General features: G+C 36.3%; 1 protein-coding gene across 1 annotated transcript in view; it reads right to left on the reverse strand.

Annotated features, from left to right (window-relative positions):
* LOC108715624 (tenascin-R) overlaps nt 1-20,876 on the reverse strand; it is a 206,753-nt gene that overhangs the window by 106,717 nt on the left and 79,160 nt on the right. Inside the window, exons 2-3 of the mRNA XM_041561497.1 lie at nt 8,119-8,651; nt 3,008-3,478 (exon numbers count right to left, since the gene is read on the reverse strand). Of these exons, the coding sequence (XP_041417431.1) occupies nt 3,008-3,478; nt 8,119-8,602 (955 nt within the window). The 5' untranslated portion in view covers nt 8,603-8,651. The remainder of the gene's footprint in view (nt 1-3,007; nt 3,479-8,118; nt 8,652-20,876) is intronic.

The raw sequence follows: 20,876 nt of genomic DNA on the forward strand, positions 1-20,876 counted from the left end.
GGTATGGTACCTGTTATCCAGAATGCTTGGGACCTGGGGTATCCAGAAAGCTCTGAATTACGGAAAGGTTGTCTCCCATAGACTCCATTTTATCCAAATTTGAAAAATTATATCCCTTTCTCTGTAATAATAAAACAGTAGCTTGTACTTGATCCCAACTAAGATATAATTAATCCTTATTGGAAGCAAAACCAGCCTATTGGGTTTATTTAATGTTAACATGATTTTCTAGTGGACTTAATTATCCAATCCAAATTATGGAAAGATCCATTATCCGGAAAACCTCAGGTCCCGAGCATTCTGGATAACTGGTCCCATACCTGTACTTTTTTATTATTACAAAGAAAAAGGATGTCATTTTTAAAAATTAGGGTTATTTTAATAAAATGGAGTCTATGGGAGATGGCCTTTCTATAATTTGGAACTTTCTGGATAATGGGTTTCGGATAATGTATCCCATACCATTACTGATAAAATAAACAGGCTGAAATCTATTCAGGTTTGGTTATGTCAGAACAGAGATACTGACATAAAGAGGTGAGCTGAAACACAATATTATAAAATCAAACATGGTACCCATTAGTATGAACAGGAGAGATCTATTTGTTTATCTGCTATTGCACGGAATGTAGTTGGAGTACTATTTACTTTCTATCCCCATGGGCATTTTGTGATGCAGCTACAGTCAGCCCATAATTTTGCTGCTTGTTGCACTGTAACCAGAGGTCTGGCAATAACTGAAGCAATTAGAAATGCTAGGTTTGGAGCAGCACATTTAAGATAACATGTTAAGATAATAAGTTGTGAGTTCTGAAAACATAGACTTTCTCTCTTGCACATAATGTATTGTTTGTGCATCCAGTTTGTATTGCTTATGATTATAATACCACAGTCCTTATCCCAAGGGCCAGATCATGGGCCAAACTGTAGCCATTTCAAAATAGGGTCAATAAGGATGATACATTAATTATAGAATCCGCAATCAGGAAACCCATTATACAGAAAGCTCCAAATTATATTCCATATACTCCATATTTATAATGAAATAACTCATTTAAAAAAAAATCCCTTTTCTCTGTAATAATAAAACAGCAGTTTGTGCTTGATCCCAACTGAGATATAATTTAACCTTATTAACAATCCTGTTGGGTTTAATTAATGTTTAAGTAGTTTTTTAAGTAGAGACATGGAGATTCAAATTACAGAAAGTTCCCTAATCTGGAATACCCCAGTTCCTGAGCATTCTAGATAAAATAATTCACACCTCTATAAATGTTAAGATACAACATTTTATTTTCCTTACTTTTCTTTTTTTATCCAGACTCCTGTACGTGGGTTATAATCCTGGCATGAGGCATGAATTAATTTAATGCTCAAATCCATTATAGATAACTTTTAGTGCTTAGAAGTCTTTTTAAAGCAATGCCATAGCAACCACAGTGGTAAAGACACTTCTCATGCTTCCCTTGTTCTCCTGTGATTACACATTTTAGAAACACATTTAACAATTATATAAACACAAATCATGAATGCATGCTTTAACTTCTTTGCCAGAGACACACTTGTGGTACAGAGCCAACTGCAACCCAAAAAAAATAGCATTTTAGCATGAGACATTAATAAAGTATAGAGTGTTTTGTTTTGAAATATTGATTTGTTTACCCTACAGTCCTGCTGCAGTTGGTTAATATAAATTCAGTATAGAATCTGCAACTGAGACCCTGTATACTTGTACTGAGGGGAACAAGATAAGTGTGTCTGATTACTCTAGACCAAGCTGGTAAAGTATTTCTGAACTGTGTGTGTATTAGAATAGCTCAAGCAAATACATTTAAGGCCCTAAGCTATCTGCCATAAACCTAGGAAAGGGGAAAGTCTTGTCCATTCTGTTTTTGTGGCATTTACCATACAGAAAGCAAATGGGGTCTTTAAAGAATGTACATTCCATGCTGAATTGTGCTTAGTAGTTGGGAATAACTACGCTGGAAGAGTTCTTTGCTACAAGCTATAGGCAAGCCTAAGGAGCCTATTGGAAGATGGGCAGCACCCCACTTGTCATGCCATCTAGGGGGTTAGTTATGAAAATCTGAATTTTTGTGATTATTTCAATAAAAAAAGTCAGACTTAATTAGAATCCACAATTTGCCCTTATTTATCAATAAAAAAAACCTTGAAAAATCAGATTGGGAAAAAACCACACATTTTTTGGATTGTCACAAAAACACAAAATCTGATTCCTGTAAACCATGAAAAATGTGAGTTTTCGCGAAAAAAACAGCCTCAAACGGCGAAAACTCTGAATATTTTTTAAAAAATATTCAAATGGTTAAGGGGACAACTGCCATTGACTTTTACATGAATTTGGCAGGTTTTAGATGGCATATTTTTGGATTCAGACAGCTTCGGGGCATAATAAATCAAGAAAAAAATAGTGTCTTTTTTACCGCAACTTTTTGTGGATGGCGTGGAAAAATCCCGCCTTAATAAATAACCCCCCTAACTGTCTTTGTTCATATTTAAGACTTTCCCTAGTGCACAATGGAATTTTACAATTAAAAAATATACAAGTGAAATGTGTACAAAGGGGAAGATAATTTGTATATTCCCCCTGAAATATAATTGAAGTGCTGGTGAAACCATGTCCAGAAACAGTCAAGAAATCTTTTGGTGATGCTGCAAGAATAAGGCATTTAAAAAAGAAGTGAATATTGTGCAATATTTGCTACAATACATGTTTCTCGTTGCAAAGTGTTGGCTGGGATGCTAGAACTTTATAGATAAAATGTAATTTTGACAAATAGAATAAAAGTGTATGAATAAAGTGTAACACTGATGGTCTTCTAGCTTTATGTTCATCTGTTGCCTGATATTGACTTACAAATACATTAAAATGGATTAGTAAAACTAAAAACACACGACATGTGTTGCAACATTTAAAAGATTAATAAAATATATGACTAATCTTTAGAACTTCATGATTCTCAACACATTAAAATCTTTAACTTACCTTCTGAACAATCCTGCCCACTGTATCCTTCTTCGCACTGACAGACTCCATCTTGGCACTGCCCTCGCCCACTGCAGGCATTTATACACCACATACGCCCGCAGTCCTCTCCTGCATATCCATCCTGGCAAACACAAGTCCCATTGGCACAACGTCCTTTCCCCAAGCAATCACCAGGGCAGCGTAGCTCTGTGCAACCTAGACCAGTGTATGGATCTTGGCATATACACTGCCCATCTTGGCACAGCCCATGTGGGCTGCACTCCTCAGGGCACAACAGATCTGTACACCATTCCCCTGTGTAATCTGGCTCACATACACACATCCCCTCTATGCAGGTTCCTCTTCCAGAGCATCCCAGAGGGCAAAGAGGCTCTGAGCAGTTCTCACCACCCCAACCTTGGTTACAAATACATGAGTCTATAGTGAAGTTTCCATGTCCACTGCAAGGTGGTGCAAACTCTGTGAGACCTGTAAACATTGAAATAAAAAACAGGCATCATTTTAACAATACAATATAATAAGGCTAACAACTGTAAAGGGGTATGGATTTACAGTCATATGAAAACCTTTGGGAACCCCTCTCAGCCTGCATAATAATTGACTTCACTTTCAACAAAAAAAGTTTATTTATACAAAAAGGAACATCTCAGGGAGAGGCCTCTCCCTGAAATGTTGCTTTTTGTATGAATAAACTTTTTTTACTTGCATTTATTTTTGGAATGAAGTCCAGTTTTTGTGCCAGTCTACCATTGAAATCTACATGTCTAGCTAGTGATAGACTAGCCCCTACATTTAGTAGCACTAGAAGTGATAGATTGGGCTAGTCATCAGACTAGCTCCACAAAGCAATGTAGAGGGTAAGTACTCTTTGGTTCTTTCATTGGTAGAGTGAATCAGTAGTGTAGGCTTGGGAGAAAGATGGGTTTGTAGGCTGCTGCTGGAATTTCAGAGTGAATACTAATATTTCTATATGAATTATAACATCCTGAAGAAATGAATTACTTGACCTATATGCATTCAATTTCAGATTCAAAAAATCAAGAGAAGTCTCGGATGTGCTTTTGTCCATACTGGATTATCAATTTCTAGTGTACACCCCTCCAGCTATTACAAAGAGAAAATGTGCTCTGTATTTAGTTTAAACAAATTGCAACAGGAAAGATGGAGTTGAGAATTAGTAGTACAAGAAGGGATTTTGGCAAGTACTGAGTTTAATGGAAGAAACAATGTTTGCTGGACAACTGTCCTTTTGTCTTAATTTTTTTGTATTTAAACCGATTTTAAATTGTTTACATTCATTTCAGAATACAAAGAGACACACATACCATGCAATGAATATTAAGTTGATGGCTGGTAAGCCTTAAAAGGGTGGTTTCCCTTTAGGTTAATGCTTAGTATGTTATAGAAACTTTTTAACTGATCTTCATAATTTATTTTTTTATAGTTTTTCTATTATTTGCCTGTTATGTACTGTTATTATTATGTAATACTTTGTAGTACTCATCATTCTGTTCAGAGTCTCTCCTATTTATATTCCAGTCTCTTATTCAAATCAAGGCAATTGCTAGGATAACTTGGACCCTAGCTACAGATAGCTCAAATTCCAAACTGGAGAGATGCTGAATAAAAAGCTAAATAACTCAAAAAACACAAATAAGGTAGAATGAAAACCCAATTGCAAATTTTATCAGAATACTACTCTAGTCTACATCATACTAAAAGTTAATTTAAAGGTGAACAACCCCTTTAATGTACTCAGTTCACGCTGAAGATGAAAAATCTAGTCATTACAGATCAGTGCAGGTTTCTTGCGATAAGAATATAAGTATACAATGTGCCTCAGGGTTTAATGTGAGCTGCAAGTTTGCCTTAGGTCTAGAATCACATCAGCAAGTAGCATCTTTCTGTTTTGCTAATTATACACAACGATACAATTGTTATGTTTTACTGTACTCTAGCAGTCTTTGTCCTTACTATAACATGATCCCCTTATTGGACTGTGTTATAGTTTGGGCATAATTTATTGTACTATTATTTGTTATAGATTAAAGTGCCTATTTACTTATGGATATGTATGAATACAAGTTGACCCATTCCAATAATAAAAGAGCCATTAAAGCTTTCAGTCCCATCATTCATTTGATAGTAGCATTTCTATTAATTGAAAGTATATTCAAGAGGATTCTTTTTTCCAGATGTAATTAATAATATTATAAATTGAGGAGCATCTGTTACAACATTGTCTAAGTACATGCCCTCTGGCCTAACACATGTTCAAGGCAACTCTTTTGGGCTTCCTTCTAAAAATAAATGATTAGAATTGTTATACTGTTGTGCACAGGAAGGGTATGAAACACATGTTCGTATTTTTTTTAAACAGCCCCTGGCTGGAAAATGTTTGAATAACACATACAGTAATATAACAAGTGCAATCCCATATGGTGGTGTAATCAAGGCAACATTAGCATCACATCCAATCAGTGCCATTTTGGCATTTGCTGCATTTACTGTATTTCAATTATTAGTGTTTCAACTTCCATTTATTATATATTTTTTATTCTGCTTCACAGTCCAGGTGTTTCTTATAAGTCTCTAGTAATTAAGCTAAATATCCTCTTTAACAGCTAGCTATGTCTGACAACCCTCCCTCTCACTTAGCAACAGTTGGTACTTGTTTTATTCTTATGCTCTCCTTATGTACAGTAAATCTAGCTGAAAACCTCTCTGCCTCATCCATCATGCTTTCATTGCTGTCTAATACTTTTCTAAACCTTTAGTTGACTGCAGTGTGACCTTGTGTGCTACCCCAAAATGATCTTTTGGAGTTTCCTGTCTGTCAGAATAGCAATAGATGGGAAATGGCAGATTCTTTTAAAAAGGGAATGAATAAAAAAGGATATATAAACCATGGGTAAAAATAAGGAATTATAACCATTTTTTTTTTTTAAAAAAACCTCAGTGAATACAAATTAATATTTTTTTAGAATATAATAAGAGTTTCTCTGCATTCATACTTAATCTTAACTTAACACCAGATATTTTCCATATGTCACAAATCTGGCACATACAGTCCAACATATACTGTACCTTCATCTGAAGATGGAATACAAAAACTTGTCACCATATAAAAATCTGCATGGAACCTTCCTTAAGGATGTCTTACAATATTACATATAATTAAGTTTTAAATTTAACATATTAAGTTGGCAGTTCCAGTGTATTCCCAATGTAGAAAATATAGGTATGGGATCCTTTATCCAAAAACTAGGGATGGGCAAATTTAACCCGTTTAGTTTCGACAAAAATTTGCCGCCGACGCCCATTAAACTCTATTTCTATGGTTGACGCGCGCCTTTTTCTTTTGATGCACAACACCATACAAGTTTATGGGTGTCATTTCCGCAGCGAAACAAGGTGAAAAAATTCGCCCAACACTACCAAAAACCCATTATCCAGAAACCTCAAAATTAGGCGAAAGCCATCTCCCATAGACTCCATTTTAATCAAATAATTAAAGTTTTTCCTTTTTCTCTGTATTGATAAAACATTACTCTGTACTTTATCGAAACTAAAATATAATAATTCCTTATTGGTGCCACAATAGTCCTACCGGGCTTATTTAACGTTTCAATGTTTTTTTTTGTAAACCAGGTATGGAGATTCAAATTACAACCCTGCCCTGGGCATTCTGTATAACAGCTACCATACCTGTGTATCCTAACATTTGTATTTCATTTTTAACTTTCATTTTGCCCTTGATCAGCTTGAAACCACACAAACTGTCCCAAGTGAATACAGATAGGTGAGAGGGGGAAGTATTACAATACAGAAATTCTTTTGATTGGAGCAGAACTTTAGCCATGGACCATACTCTCTACAGCTCTTAGAATTCACTGTTGTGCTCAGTCAAGAGATTAAAGCTCAAACATACAATTCTATAAATATTAAAATATTTGCTATATGTAAAAATCTGTTTATTTGTAAATATTATTTAAGTAAAGTATATAGTGCTCCTGTGAGTACTGTGAGCATCTTTCGTTTTCACTAAATCTGCATCCTTATGCCTCCTTATGCTACTGTAGTTGATAATGTTGCAGATATCTCCCAGTGAGTGGAAGTGAACATTTTTGAAGAAGCATTATATATCAGATTCGCCTATCACTAAAAGCAATATTTTAGGAGTCTGAGATATCTGAGATAGAGAGGTTTATCTGTGTCCAGCTGGAGATTAATACTGCTGTTGATGGAGGGGCAGCTATTAATATCTTCTAATTTGTAATTATTGACACAGATAGTGCTCCTGACAAAGGTAGTACGAGTTTTATTTTCTCCTTTTATGAAATAGAGAAAATGTACATATCCTAAACGGTGTTTAGAATATATGGTAAAAGAGAAAAGGTGATGGAGTACACCAAAAAGTATTGGCTGCTAAGGTGTTTTTAAAACACTGCTAGTAACAAAGCTAGTAACTCCAAGCAGGGATGTCCATCCTAAGCTCGAAAATAATGAAACCCCCCAAAACCATAGTTGTAGGTCAGTCGTGTGAGGGAAAACTCAATAATGCAGAAAATATTTATTTATTGACTATGCAGAAAGCATTGTAGCAGTTTGGATAATAACCTCTGGGAGAGGACTGTGAAATAGTTGGTAAACTAGGCTGAGAAGATGTCTAGAGAAGCACAATGGGTTAAAACCTCTGGAGGGGTATGGAGGCTGTAGGATGGCAGGTAAATATACAGTAGCAGGGTGAGATGCTCTCTGTTGTAGATACTCTCTGTTTGATAGGAAATGGGGTAACAACAGAAACATATTATATATTTTTGGTCAAATTGTAGTCCTTCATTTAATGCACTGTGACCAGTGCCCCCACCCTTTTTCTTCTAATCTCTTGAATGCAAAAAGATCCTATGCTCTTAACAATGCTAATGCTAACTATAATGTTAATGATATATTAATATATTAGGTACAGCAACAATAATAATAATAATACCCAAGGAGCTAGTTCTGAGGTGGTCCCTATATGAATTTATTTTAGTACTTTCACTAAAGAATTTCTTTATGAGTGATCTAGGTTTTGCTAGTCAACAACCATTATATTATTGTTTTACCTGTTGCCTCAGCATCCTGACATGCTCTGTCATTACAACGCTCCCTGAGCAGCATCACCTCTCTTTCCAAAGCTTCAATCCTGCTTAGGAGATGCTGCACGGCATGAGGTGTGGTGTAGCACTGGCATAGCCTTTGGGGAACATGTATGCTGTGTGTAAAGGTTATTTGGCTTCCAGCATCTGCGGTATTCTCTGTTTGCTGAGTAACCCAACTCCCATCCTCTGGAGTTTCCGGTTCAAATGTACAGGGGAAGCTCATGGGAACATTAAAGTTATAGACATGGTTGAAGACCATAGGCTGCTTCTTGTTATCAACTCCATGATCAGTCATGTTTCCCCCTTCGTCTGCCTGTATGTCCAGTCTTGGTGTTTGGCCTGTTATCTCACTGTGGCACTGTGAGCGTCTAGTTAGGCAAGCAAGCAAGATGAGATGTACTCCCACTTGCAGAGGTCCTAAGGCACTGCTCATACCCTCACTCCCCATCTTCTCCAGATGATGGAGGCACTGTTAGTTCAATATGGTATCCAGTTGCCTGTAAAAAATAAAGAAAACTGTATGTTATAATCTAGCTTCATTTCGGACCCTTTGAATATATTTATATTTTGATATTATTATAGGTACATGGAGCTCATAGCTGGTGACCAATAATATAAGCTTTTGTTGCTATTTAATGGTACGGAGCTCATTCCACCACCAATTCTACCTGTGAAAGACTGGGATGTATGGGTCCAAAAGCCAGGAAGCATTGCAATCCTTAGAGAACAGTGTCTCCTGGCTGAGATATGTTTTTGTTGCTATGCAATGCTGTGAAGCTCATACTTCCACCAATTGACAGGGTTCCAACAGCCAGAAATCATTGCTATTCTTAGATAACAACATCTCCTGCCTGTTTGACCTTTGCTATCCACATGAATCCACATGAAAATGAACATCAGTAGAACCATTTGGAACTGGTACATACAATTAAAACTAAATATCTGAAAGTTTCATTATATAATTTTAATTCTATTCATATGTGAAGCTATCTAATTATGACAGTTGAACCAAAAAGTGAATAATTTGAAATATTTTAATTACTTTTCAGTATTGTGAATCCAGCTATGCTTTAATGTTTCTGTTAAAAACACGACACTGTGTTTTATATTTGTAATATCATTTTTATGCAGTTAAGTTTTCATTCAAAGCAAAAACATACTTTAGCCAAACTGATATCCAATAATTATTGATTTAATAATTATTCATATGTAAAGCTATATAGTTATGACAGTTGAACTAAAAAGTGAATAATTTGAAATATTTTAATTACTTTTCAGTATTGTGAATCCAGCTATGCTTTAATGTTTCTGTTAAAAACACGACACTGTGTTTTATATTTGTAATATCATTTTTATGCAGTTAAGTTTTCATTCAAAGCAAACACATACTTTAGCCAAACTGATATCCAATAATTATTGATTTAATGTTTAAGATTTCTTAAAGATTTCTTAATTGGTTGGGGCATTTTTGTATTTGTTGACATATTCTTATGATTTGTGTCTGTGAGATTATAAGAACATTATCTTGCTTTATTGCTTAGGATGAAAGACACCAGAAGACAAACATCCTAAGGTGGCATAAAGGGTAAATAGACCTCTGGATGGCCATAAAAAAATAAAACATATTACATTTTTACACACAACAAAAGCAAAGCATTTCATTTTCTACTATTAATGAATTCAGATTTTGCTTTAAAGGAGTTCAAAGGGACTAGATAATTTTTCCCAAGAATCTTGTGCTACTGTAGTTGATATTTGACCCTAACTGCCACATGGAGCTACCCTGACCACTCCCATATAAGTTCTTCGCCAATAAAGATAGCTCAAGTTATCGAAAAAAAATTCTCTTATATTCTCTACAGGCATAAAACAGGAAGCAAACTCTAAAAGGTGGGTCATTTTCCCTCATCCCACACCAGCTATATTTATAGGAGTATCCAGGACAGCAGCTAAATATTCATCATACCATTATTGGCACCTTAAGGGAACTAGCCCCATTTACAAAAGCAGGCTAACAGGCTGCATACATGTAAAGAGATAAGCACTGTTCAATATGATTGTAAATGGGAAATACTTTCCATATCTCCACAAAAACAGAAACCATTTGTTAGGGTGAGAATTGGAGAAAATGTTTAAATGCTTTGTATGACTGGTACACTGATATTTTACTATATTCTATATATGTATTCATTTGTAATCATTTTGTGGGGTCGGACTTACATTTGGATCTTTAAGGCGATCCATTGCCAAAGGCTGAACTTTCAAGTGAGGCTTAAACTAGACCATTACTTTGTGGAACCAGTTAAAGACACAGGATACTATTTTCACTAAACTCTTCTCTAAAATCTGCTACAATTTCTTTACACGGAAGGAATGTTATGTACACATCACTTTTCCCCCTGGCTGACATAATTGTCTTCATGTTCTGAACCAGTATATCTGACAGAAATGCTTTTGCTGCTATGTGGATACGCATAAATCATGTCCTGTTGCTGAACCCATGGGACATAACTAAATGCTATCAGAAGTAGTAATTATCCACACTGCTTTTTCTCTTTTAAAACCTACTGCATGACCCAATATATTTTGAGTATTTTAACAAGCAGCATGTTATTCTAGTTTCACAACATGAAATAGATGTTTTCCAATGCACACCATGTCCCACAGAGTGTGATTACTATCTGCTGCAGTAAACATGTTACTGTCCTTGTCTTTCTCAGTCGTAATCTCTTGAAAATGTACAAAAGAAGAGCAGTAAGATGAATTTTCCCATGGAGGAACATTCTATGTCTGTCATGTCTGAACAAAAGGGCTATGACATAGCAGGAAAATATTACAGGGGTCCAAAAACAGCAAATTGGTTGCATGTCGGGGAAGGACATACAGTATGTGTCTTTACATACCATTGATGGTTCATACTGTTAATTTAAAAGGATATTCATCAATTACTTATTTTAGATAATAAAGTAAGGAACAAAGTTTGGTACTAATAGCCCAATTCAGATTCAATTTGAATATATATATTCTTTTATCACTATTAAGTTTACGTATACCGTATCTAATGTGTGTGATCCACTCTATGTTTTCTGTTTAGTCTTTAGTCCCTTTATTCGATATGTAGACATTGGTGGTTATTGGTTAAATGTGTTATCATGTCTAGAATACTTTCCATTCAGTCTATGCATATGTCAAGCAAAGATTTTATCATATTGACTTCAATATATCTTCTTCTTTCGGGTAAAAATGACTGATTATGGTTTCTGAATATGTTCATCTTATATCCTCTAATCTCTCATTTTTATGTATATATGATGTGTATATTTGTTATGTCTTGTTTTTACCTTAATTATTATAAGTATATATGTATTTCTTTGAGACTTTGTCCCTTTAAGAACCATTCCCCTCACCCTTTGGCATTTAAATATGTTTAGCATTTTGCTTTTCATGGTCATGTCTCCTATTAGTATCCACTTCCTGGGATATGAATTTAGCCCATGATTAAATGCCCTGGGGAGGCAAGAAACTTGTAGTGCCAATTGAGATACTGATCCTTTTTTGATAAATCTACAATTCATTAAAATATATTTTTTATACTATTTTTGGTGGTCCTTGTGGAGTTTCCTGAGTGCTTGGATGCTCCCTGCTTGTTCTGCTATTGGTACTGAAAGCTCACAACTTTCATAACAGATTTAGATATTATAACATGTCAGTATTTAGTATATGCAGCCAGCCACCCTATCCAAAAGGATCAGATGGGCAAGCGAAAATAGGAAAGCTAATGTCTTCTCTACAAGTTAAACCTCAGGCCTAAGCCCCAACTGGCAAGCATTCCCCTACCTGTTACAATATAATGTACCACCCTAAATCCCCAACCACTATTGTACCACAAACCTTGTCAACCATGGGGCAGGTGGAAAGAGCAATGACGGCAAAACAAAATGTTGACACCTGTCACTTCTGGTGCTGCATAATTTCTGACCCATTTTGTCTCCATGTGAATCTCAACCACTGCTGTCCCCTTCAAAATGAAGTCATATGTTCCTCCCTATACACTTCACCATTGGTCTGAGGAGTCTGATTCTATTTAATATTGTAAGCAAATTGTTTCTTCTTCTTTTTTAAGGGACATAGGGTTGTCACCTGGACTGCCCAGTATTTGGAAGCACAGTTCGGGTTAAACTTTCAGTTCGGATTTCGAAATTAGAAAATCTGTATATATGAATATGTAGTTCACCTTGTCCTTGAATGTTAGGAGTAATGCTTGTAGCAACCTGACTTTAACTCACACAGATGTACCTTGATATCTCTGTACAGAGTAAAGCTGCTTGGGAGAAGTTACCCTTCCCTGCTCTCCTTCACATAAACTCTACAAATGGCTGCAAACAACCAGCGACATACTGCCAGTGCAAGCTGGCGTAGAGAATAACAGGAGCTGAAATGCTCATTACAAGCTGCCTGAGGGAGAGATGCTCTGTTACTGAGAATAATTAGCTTTTTCGAAATCTCTAGTGTTTCCAGTTGCAAAGGAAGAAGCCATGGGCAAACTTAGGCTAATGAGCATAGATTTGGGAAGATATTAGGAAGATGAAGGATGTTTGTGATATCATGAATACAAAGTAACGTAATGAATGATGAATTCTTACGGATAATACCAGATATTACCCCCAGGGTGCAGGCATGATATGCAATGACAAGCTGGACAGGAGTGACAGGAGAGAGACACAAACAGCAGTCACTACACTGTCAGAATAAGAGCAACTGCACACTGAAAGGCTTGTGACAGGCATCAAAATGCATATCTCTTCTAAGGAACTCATGACAGGCAAATCATAGTCTGGGCCAAACACTGTAGCATGTCACAGCATGAACAAATGCAAAATAGATGTAGGGAATCCGTGCAAAATCATTGCACTTATCCCTGTAAGGGCAGAAGCCGAGATCCTGTGTCTGTGAGGAAGTCACAGAGATTGGCAAAAGAAAAGCGCCTAGCATAGAGATCCACATGGTGGACAGAGAAAGAGTCTGGTGGGCCCAGAGAGCTGAGAGGCTTCACCACAAGCATTCATTTGGATCGGGCTGGCACAGGGAAGCTAAATACTGTGCCTGGAAAGACAGAGAGTGTGAACGGAATACAGACTGGAGGAACAACCAGCAGGCGATTCCTATCTGAGCATCCAAAGGAGCTGGTAGTTGTACTGTATGACTGAATGTGCTGGATTCGCCTGAAGAGAGCTCTAAAGTATCCAAAGAGGATTTGTGAGTATTCTGTTTAAAGGGACAGTACCCTAAAGAGTGCTGAAGATAAACAGACTGTTTATTAAAGGACATTAAAGGACTTTGCCTTTTTAGTTAGCTAGACAGCTTTGCGCTAGCAAGTTAGTTAGTGAGGCCCTATTACCACTGTTTAGGAGTGCTGCATGTACTAGTTGGCCATTTATTTTAGATAAAGCGTTATTCAGTTTAATCAATGCTGTGTGAGTGTTCTTACTGTATTCCTAGTGGGGCCACCTGTAGGTGCATTCCCGGATCCCACTAGGTGGAAGCACTGCGCTAGAAAGTACCGGGTACCAAGTCTCTCCCAAGTGGCTCAGATTTGTCCCGTGTCATCAGGTAAGCGCCACATGTGGAGTGTAACACCGACAAAGGGGTGTTGAAAGGGTTACATAGACATGACAGGAATAATATCAATGGCAATGATTTTGACTACTCATGCAAAATGGAGTTACTAAGTATTCTTTAAAACATGATCAGCAAATCCTGTGGTTGAACGACACCATTCTTCCAGCAACTATGCCCAGGTGTTTGTAAACAGAGCAAAACGCAAGCTCCATGTACTTTGGCAAATAGTGGCACAATGGTTTTCGACTATTATTTGTATGGCAGGAATCCTACATAATCAGCACAGACAGAGCAAACATTGGTTTAGAATTACACACCATGGCACACGTTGCACAACACTCATTTGAATTGAATATGGGATGTCAGAAACTAGGGGCAAATTTATAAACCTCTGAAAATTCGCCAGTGGTGGCTTCGCTCACAGCGCAACACTTCGCCAGGCGTAGATTCGCCAGGACAACGCTAATTCAATAAATCCGAAGTTGTGTCCAGGGCACCAAACACTGGTACAGTTGCGCTAATGTTATTGCGTCAAGCAAAGCGAAGTTGCACTAGAGTTGGCTAATTTGCATACAGCGGGAAGTTAAAGTTAAATGGACGTATATGTTGCAGCAAATATATTACACTACACAAGCCCAGGAAACCTTAATAAAAGAAAATAGAGTTGTTATATTGCCCTACACATGAGCCCAGCATATAGTTTAGGTGCCATATGTTAGGAAATGTAGGGGGGAAGCCGGTTACCCCTTAAAAAATTAAGCTTTTTTGCAGCCTATCACCCTGAAAAAAGAAAAAGATGTTTGTGTGTTTTGGGACTTTGAAAAATGTTCAACTATTTTTTAAGGGGACTCCTATTTACTTAATTGTACTTCGCCTGGTTTGAGGTGGCGAAGGCAAGTCTGGCGCAAGAGGTAACCTTCAGTAAAATCCGCATCTTAATGAATTTGCGTAGTTATGTCCATTCTGCAGAGCGCAAATTAACCTGCCATTAAGGAGCAAAGTACCATTAGAGTCACGTTTTCGCCAAAATATTCGACACCTTCAAGCACTTCTTAAAAGTGGGCAATGCACAATGAAAATTCGCAATGCACAATGAAAATCGCAATGCAATAACAGTTTAAGGAAGAATATTACATTTGCGAAATGCAAATTTTCATTTTTTATTTGTGCAAATTGTTTTACTCTTTACGACTTTTATTACATTCCCCCAGTTCAATCTTTATTGTTTGGCATAGACATATGAGTCTTATACGAGGGAATGTAATGTAAGTTTCAAAGCACAAAATATTCACAGACACCTTTGCGAACATTAGCAACCACATTTGTGTCCCTTTTGACTGATTACAGACCTTTCTCGCAAATGCAAACATGCGCCGTGTATGTAAAAAATTGCAAAGGGTTTTTTGAGACAAGTTATTTAATGAAACTCCAGAGCAGGTGTTAATGCTAACCTTTGCATAGTGATAATGCGCAATGTAAGATTCACCAGCGAATGTTTTTTCATTGCAAACAGCACTAAACATTTGCAAAAGCGTCGTTTTAAATAATGCTTGCAATTTTAATTACATTCCCCCCATTGTCTTTTAAATAACAACCAAACACTTATTTAAATGTTTTCCTGTTAATTAAACTACTTACTGTATGGGCATTATGTGCCATGTGAGACTTTAAGAACATTTTGTATCGGCTCATAGCAATCTCATACCACCTCATGCACCTCGGCCCTTTATCTACTCTCTTGTACCTTTTTTATAAGCTGATGTGACTTTTTTGCTCAAGACAAAGGTGTTGACACACATATATATATATATATATATATATATATATATATATATATATATATATATTATTTATTTATTTTATTTTGTTTTTTTCAAAACTAACAATGCTATACAAGGGAAAGCAGAGCTTAATATATTAGGGTTCAACAAAGGACAGCAATAGGAATGACTCCAGTCAGTGTGGGTTGAACGCAGCTTTAATATCCCAGCATGCTCTGACAGACTTTGTCAAGGTTGCTTATATTGCAGTTAAAAAACCGCTAGAGTACCACAGACTCGAGTGCCATAGATAATGCAGTCAGTGAAATGGAGCATAAGTTGAAGTCGACAATCTCCCTCTAGTGTGAAGAAATGGAAATGTAGTTAGACAATTTTCCAAAAATGCAGTAGAATTAATTTTTTTACATGTGATTGGCACCCACTAATTAAGGTGTTAATTATGTTAATACTTAATGCTTAAAATAAAAACAAACTGCTCAGTCAGATTCGAATATATTCATTTTGAGAAATGCAGAAAATATGTACCAGTACTTGTGTGATGGGGGGTAATTCTGCCAGATGAAAGCAAGCATTTCAAGTGGTGCAGTCCCAAAGATATGTCATAATATGAATGGTATAATTAAAACAGTGGTTCACAACTGGCTGAGGAACACTGGGGACAATGTCTATATTTGCTCTTCTAGAAACTCCCCAACGCCCAGCCTTGAACTCAATTAGGGTGAGATTTAGGTTTGAACCATATTTGCTGTCCTAGATATTTTTGGAACTACTCATAAAACAACAGTATTTTCATATACAGGTATGGGATCTGTTTTCCAGAATGATCGGGACCTGGGGTTTTCTGGATAACAGATCTTTTTGTAATTTGGATCTTGATACCTTAAGTGTACTCATTTGAATTGAATATGGGATTTCAGAAACTAGGGGCAAATTTATTAAAGTTTGAAAATTCGCCAGTGATGGCTTCGCTCACAGCGCAACACTTCGCCAGGAGTAGATTCGCCAGGACAACGCTAATTCACTAAAATCCGAAGTTGCGTCCAGGGCGCCAAATGCTGGTAGAGTTGCGCTAGTGTTACTGCGTCAAGCAAAGCGAAGTTGCACTAGGGTTGGCTAATTTGCATATGGCGGGAAGTTAAAGTTCAATGGACGTATATGCTGCAGCAAATACATTACACTGCACAAGCCCGGGAAACCGTAATAAAAGAAAATAGGTTTTCTGGATAACAGATCTTTTCATAATTTGGATCTTGATAACTTAAGTCTACAAATTTGAACTAGAAAATCATGGAAACATTAAATAAACCCAATAGGCTGACTTTGCTTCCAATGGTGATTAATTATATCTTAGTTTGAATCATATACAATGTACAGTTTTATTATTACAGAGAAAAAGGAAATCATTTTTGAAAAATTTGGATTATGTGTATAAAATGGAGTCTGTGGGAGAAGGATTTTCCATAATTCTGAGCTTTCTGGATAATGGGTTTCCGAATAATGGATCCCATACCTGAATCTGCAACCTTTTATAGCCTTAAAAAATCCTGGACCTTACTGGAGGGCTTGAATCCAAAAGTGAGCGTAGGTTAACTAAACAGATTATGTGTATAAAATGGAGTCTGTGGGAGAAGGATTTTCCATAATTCTGAGCTTTCTGGATAATGGGTTTCCGAATAATGGATCCCATACCTGAATCTGCAACCTTTTATAGCCTTAAAAAATCCTGGACCTTACTGGAGGGCTTGAATCCAAAAGTGAGCGTAGGTTAACTAAACACTAAACTTTACTGCATTTATTTTCTGAAATGCCTTCAAGTCCAAGAACAAGAAAATAAATTAAGCCATAATGTCAAAGTTCAGACTTAGGGTTCAAGCAATGCTTGGTCTCCATAGCAAATTACAAGGCCACTGAAATGTGACAATGCTCTCCTGCTATAGTTCATCAAGTATACATGAGAACAAATCATTAATCTATCCTTAATTTCCCTTCATTTATAGCTTTGGGCCTCCAGTCCTAGGGGCTACCTCCCCATAACAGAATATCAAATGTCAGCAGCATGCACATGCAATTTGAAAAACAAGATCCATACACTTAAAGGAGAACTCCATTCAATGTCTTTCATGCATTCATGCATGAATGAAAGAAAAAAATGCACTGATGTCCTCAGAAGAGTAAATAAACTGATAAAAGGTACAGGAGGTGTACATTATGGAGAAAGATGGAACAAGTTAAGATTTGGTTTTACATAGGAAAGGAGGCACTTTCTACAAATATATAATTAATATACAACCGATTATTTATTTATGCCTTATTCACCAGTAGATATTTTCTTGGGACATAAGAGAATCCCTTGAGATTAGAAGATAGGAGTATTAATTGTAAGTGTCAGGTGTACTGGCAGTTATATTAGATAGTTTCAAGAATGGGCTGGATACCTTTTGAAGAAGAGACAAGTCTACTGATGCTAACACTTAGTACAGTATTTACACTATGAATAGTATCACTGTGTTTTTGGAGTCAGGATGCAATTTTTCCCAAGTCAGGCAAATTGAAGAGCTTCGGGTATCTAACAAGAATCCAGGAGGTGATGTTCTATTTCTTGCTAATGGAGCGCAGATCCTGTACCTACTGTTCTCTCGTCTACCATTAGCCTGATAGAGAATGCAAATATACTAGTCCTACATGTACCTAATTCTCACTGGCAAAACTGTCAAAGTACTTGCATATATCTGTATTAGGTTTACCTCATGTATTTGATGTGTCTCATGGAAAAAATATGTGTCTACTGCACAAAAGGTATGGGTGCTTGACAAGACTTCTTAGTTCTTCTTCTACTCTGAGGCAAAGAACATGTTCTGTACTTCATGCTTGTTATTTCTAAGCTTATTTTATCTTCTAAGAAGGGATCACTCAGATACTTTGAAACTTGCACAGGCTTCTCTCAGCAGGAGAAGCAGTTACAGATAAAGTATTTAATAGAGATGAATTTATTGTTGTGGTTTTTGCCATTGGGAAGTGTCTCAAAGTAAAGACTGTAAATTGCATGTAAATGTGGGAAGATAGAGGCATCCACAGAAACATGAAAGAAAAGGCATGCGAATGAGACATTACAGTTTCAGTCTGTGCACTTCATTAGCTGCTTTCAGCTATAGATAGGAACTGATAAGACAGTCAGGAAAAATTAATGAAATAGCTGTTTCTTAATTATTGAGCACTTGAAAAAGAAACCTCTTGGGTATAAACAAGTCAGTATTATAGGAAGAACGTGCACACAAATCCATTGTCAGCTACAGCCTTCCTATTGTTATAATCAATACTCTGTACTCTATGCTGGTGGATAATGTTTAGAAAACTGCAATAGTCTGACATATATACATTATTTTCAAGCACCACTAGAGCAAGAATAAGACATAACAAGGACTGCATAGAAACACAGAATTAGTGTATTGCAAAGTAATTAATACAAATAGTGCCTTTAATGGCTGTTTTAGTTTGCCCGAAAAGTAAATTATATGCTCACCTCGCTGATTGCTACAGTAAACCTGTATTTTTTAAAATTAATTTACTGATATACAAATGCTCTTGAAAGCAAAGTTTACAATCACTAACATTGACTGATTAAAGCAGAAAAACTTTGCTGATTGTCCTCCTTGGCCAACCAGGAATATGATTTTCTGCACTTTGTAAGTGATCCATTGGCTTAATTGACCAGGTTAGTCAAACCAGAACACTATAAACATTTGGCATGTGTCAGTACATTCAATAAGAATATTGGGTTGGCTTAAAATATCTGTAAAATATTTTAATGCAAGGCTTAAAAATAATTTGTCTAATAATGAAGTATTTGTCGTTCAACTATAAAGTCAAATGGTCACATTTTCTTAACAGGACTCATTTCTGGACATTTTGTTTATGAACAAGACAATATGTAATGAAGATGGGAAAAACTTCAATAGGAACCTTTAAGAAAGGTTTGTTAAACTGAATGTGTTTGCAGTGCAGAGATATTTTCAGAATGAACTAAGGTAGTCAAGTTCTTTAACCTGTCAAATTAACGTGATGTTTCCACAGTGATGTAGGGAACGTCCTTTGAAGCTCAGCAAAAGGATCCTTTGCCATTAACAACAAGAACAAATTTACAGCAAGAGTAAACACAATATTAGAGTGATTGGATTTAAAATGAGTTGGAAGAAAACAAATTAAACGTTTTTTTAGGCAGTGGATTTGCTGGGGGAGGTGGAGTATTTTTATTTTCTTCCCCTGGAACAAGATAGAGTGTATCAAGCAAAGCATGTACTTTATATAATAATGCCTTATTTCAATCCTGCTCAATATGTTATCAGAATGAACAAACAGAAATTACAAAGCTGACAACAGTTTGGATGGTTATTTACCAGTGATGTCAGAAGAACGGGCTCTAGGAATTATAATCAATGGGTTAAAAGTAAACAAGCAGCAGTGGGAAAGGCAAATCAAATAATAGACAGTTTAAGTCAAACATACATGGGATATATAAAGAGCAAGGTGCAAATGCAAACCAGATAGGTACTTGTCATAAATGGGAAATTTCCTCTAAAACACTTTACATGTGGCAATCATGGGTAATCGTGCAAGTTTTGCATGCTTCTGCATTTTTATATGTGGCGATTCCTTTGAATATGGACAGGCAGGATTGTCAGGCTCTTTGTCATCCATGGGAGCGGACAAAGCACCCTGCATGTCACTGCCTTTATGTAATGGGTGCACAGATATACAAGGGGACCTGGGCTTTATTTTAAAGATAAAAACCCTAAGGGTTAGCTTAGTACCTAAGCACAGTCTACATACTTGGAAGGGTTCTGAAACCTTTATGGAATGCTGACTTTTTTTCATATAAACCATAGCCATTTGCTTATTGGGTGATTTACAGTCATACAAACATGTTGGCCAAGTAGTTTGCTTCTGCTATAAAATGAAATGTTTCTGTCTTTCAGCTTAACAGGGCTAATATGGTTTAATTCATCTTAACACAACATTTGAGGTTTACGATTAGATGCTCAATAATCCGGTTTTATTATGCATAAAATTAAAAAACAACTTCTATCACTTTAGTTTGTTTTACAGTAAAATAAATTAGCTGAAGTAGGTTTTGCAAAGTAAGTAATAGTAAAGTAAAAGATGGCCCATTAGGTGAAACTGCTGTAATAATTCTATCAATATTTCAGCCAAACTTTTAGTTTTTAGAAGTGCACTATGCTTTATGAGAATTTTGTGGATAAATGTTATCTTAGAACTTTGTAATTATGTTTACTGCAGTGCCCAGCATAATGTCCTTATTGCTGT

The sequence above is a fragment of the Xenopus laevis genome, chromosome 4S (assembly GCF_017654675.1).
Source record: "Xenopus laevis strain J_2021 chromosome 4S, Xenopus_laevis_v10.1, whole genome shotgun sequence".
Classification (NCBI taxonomy): domain Eukaryota; kingdom Metazoa; phylum Chordata; class Amphibia; order Anura; family Pipidae; genus Xenopus; species Xenopus laevis.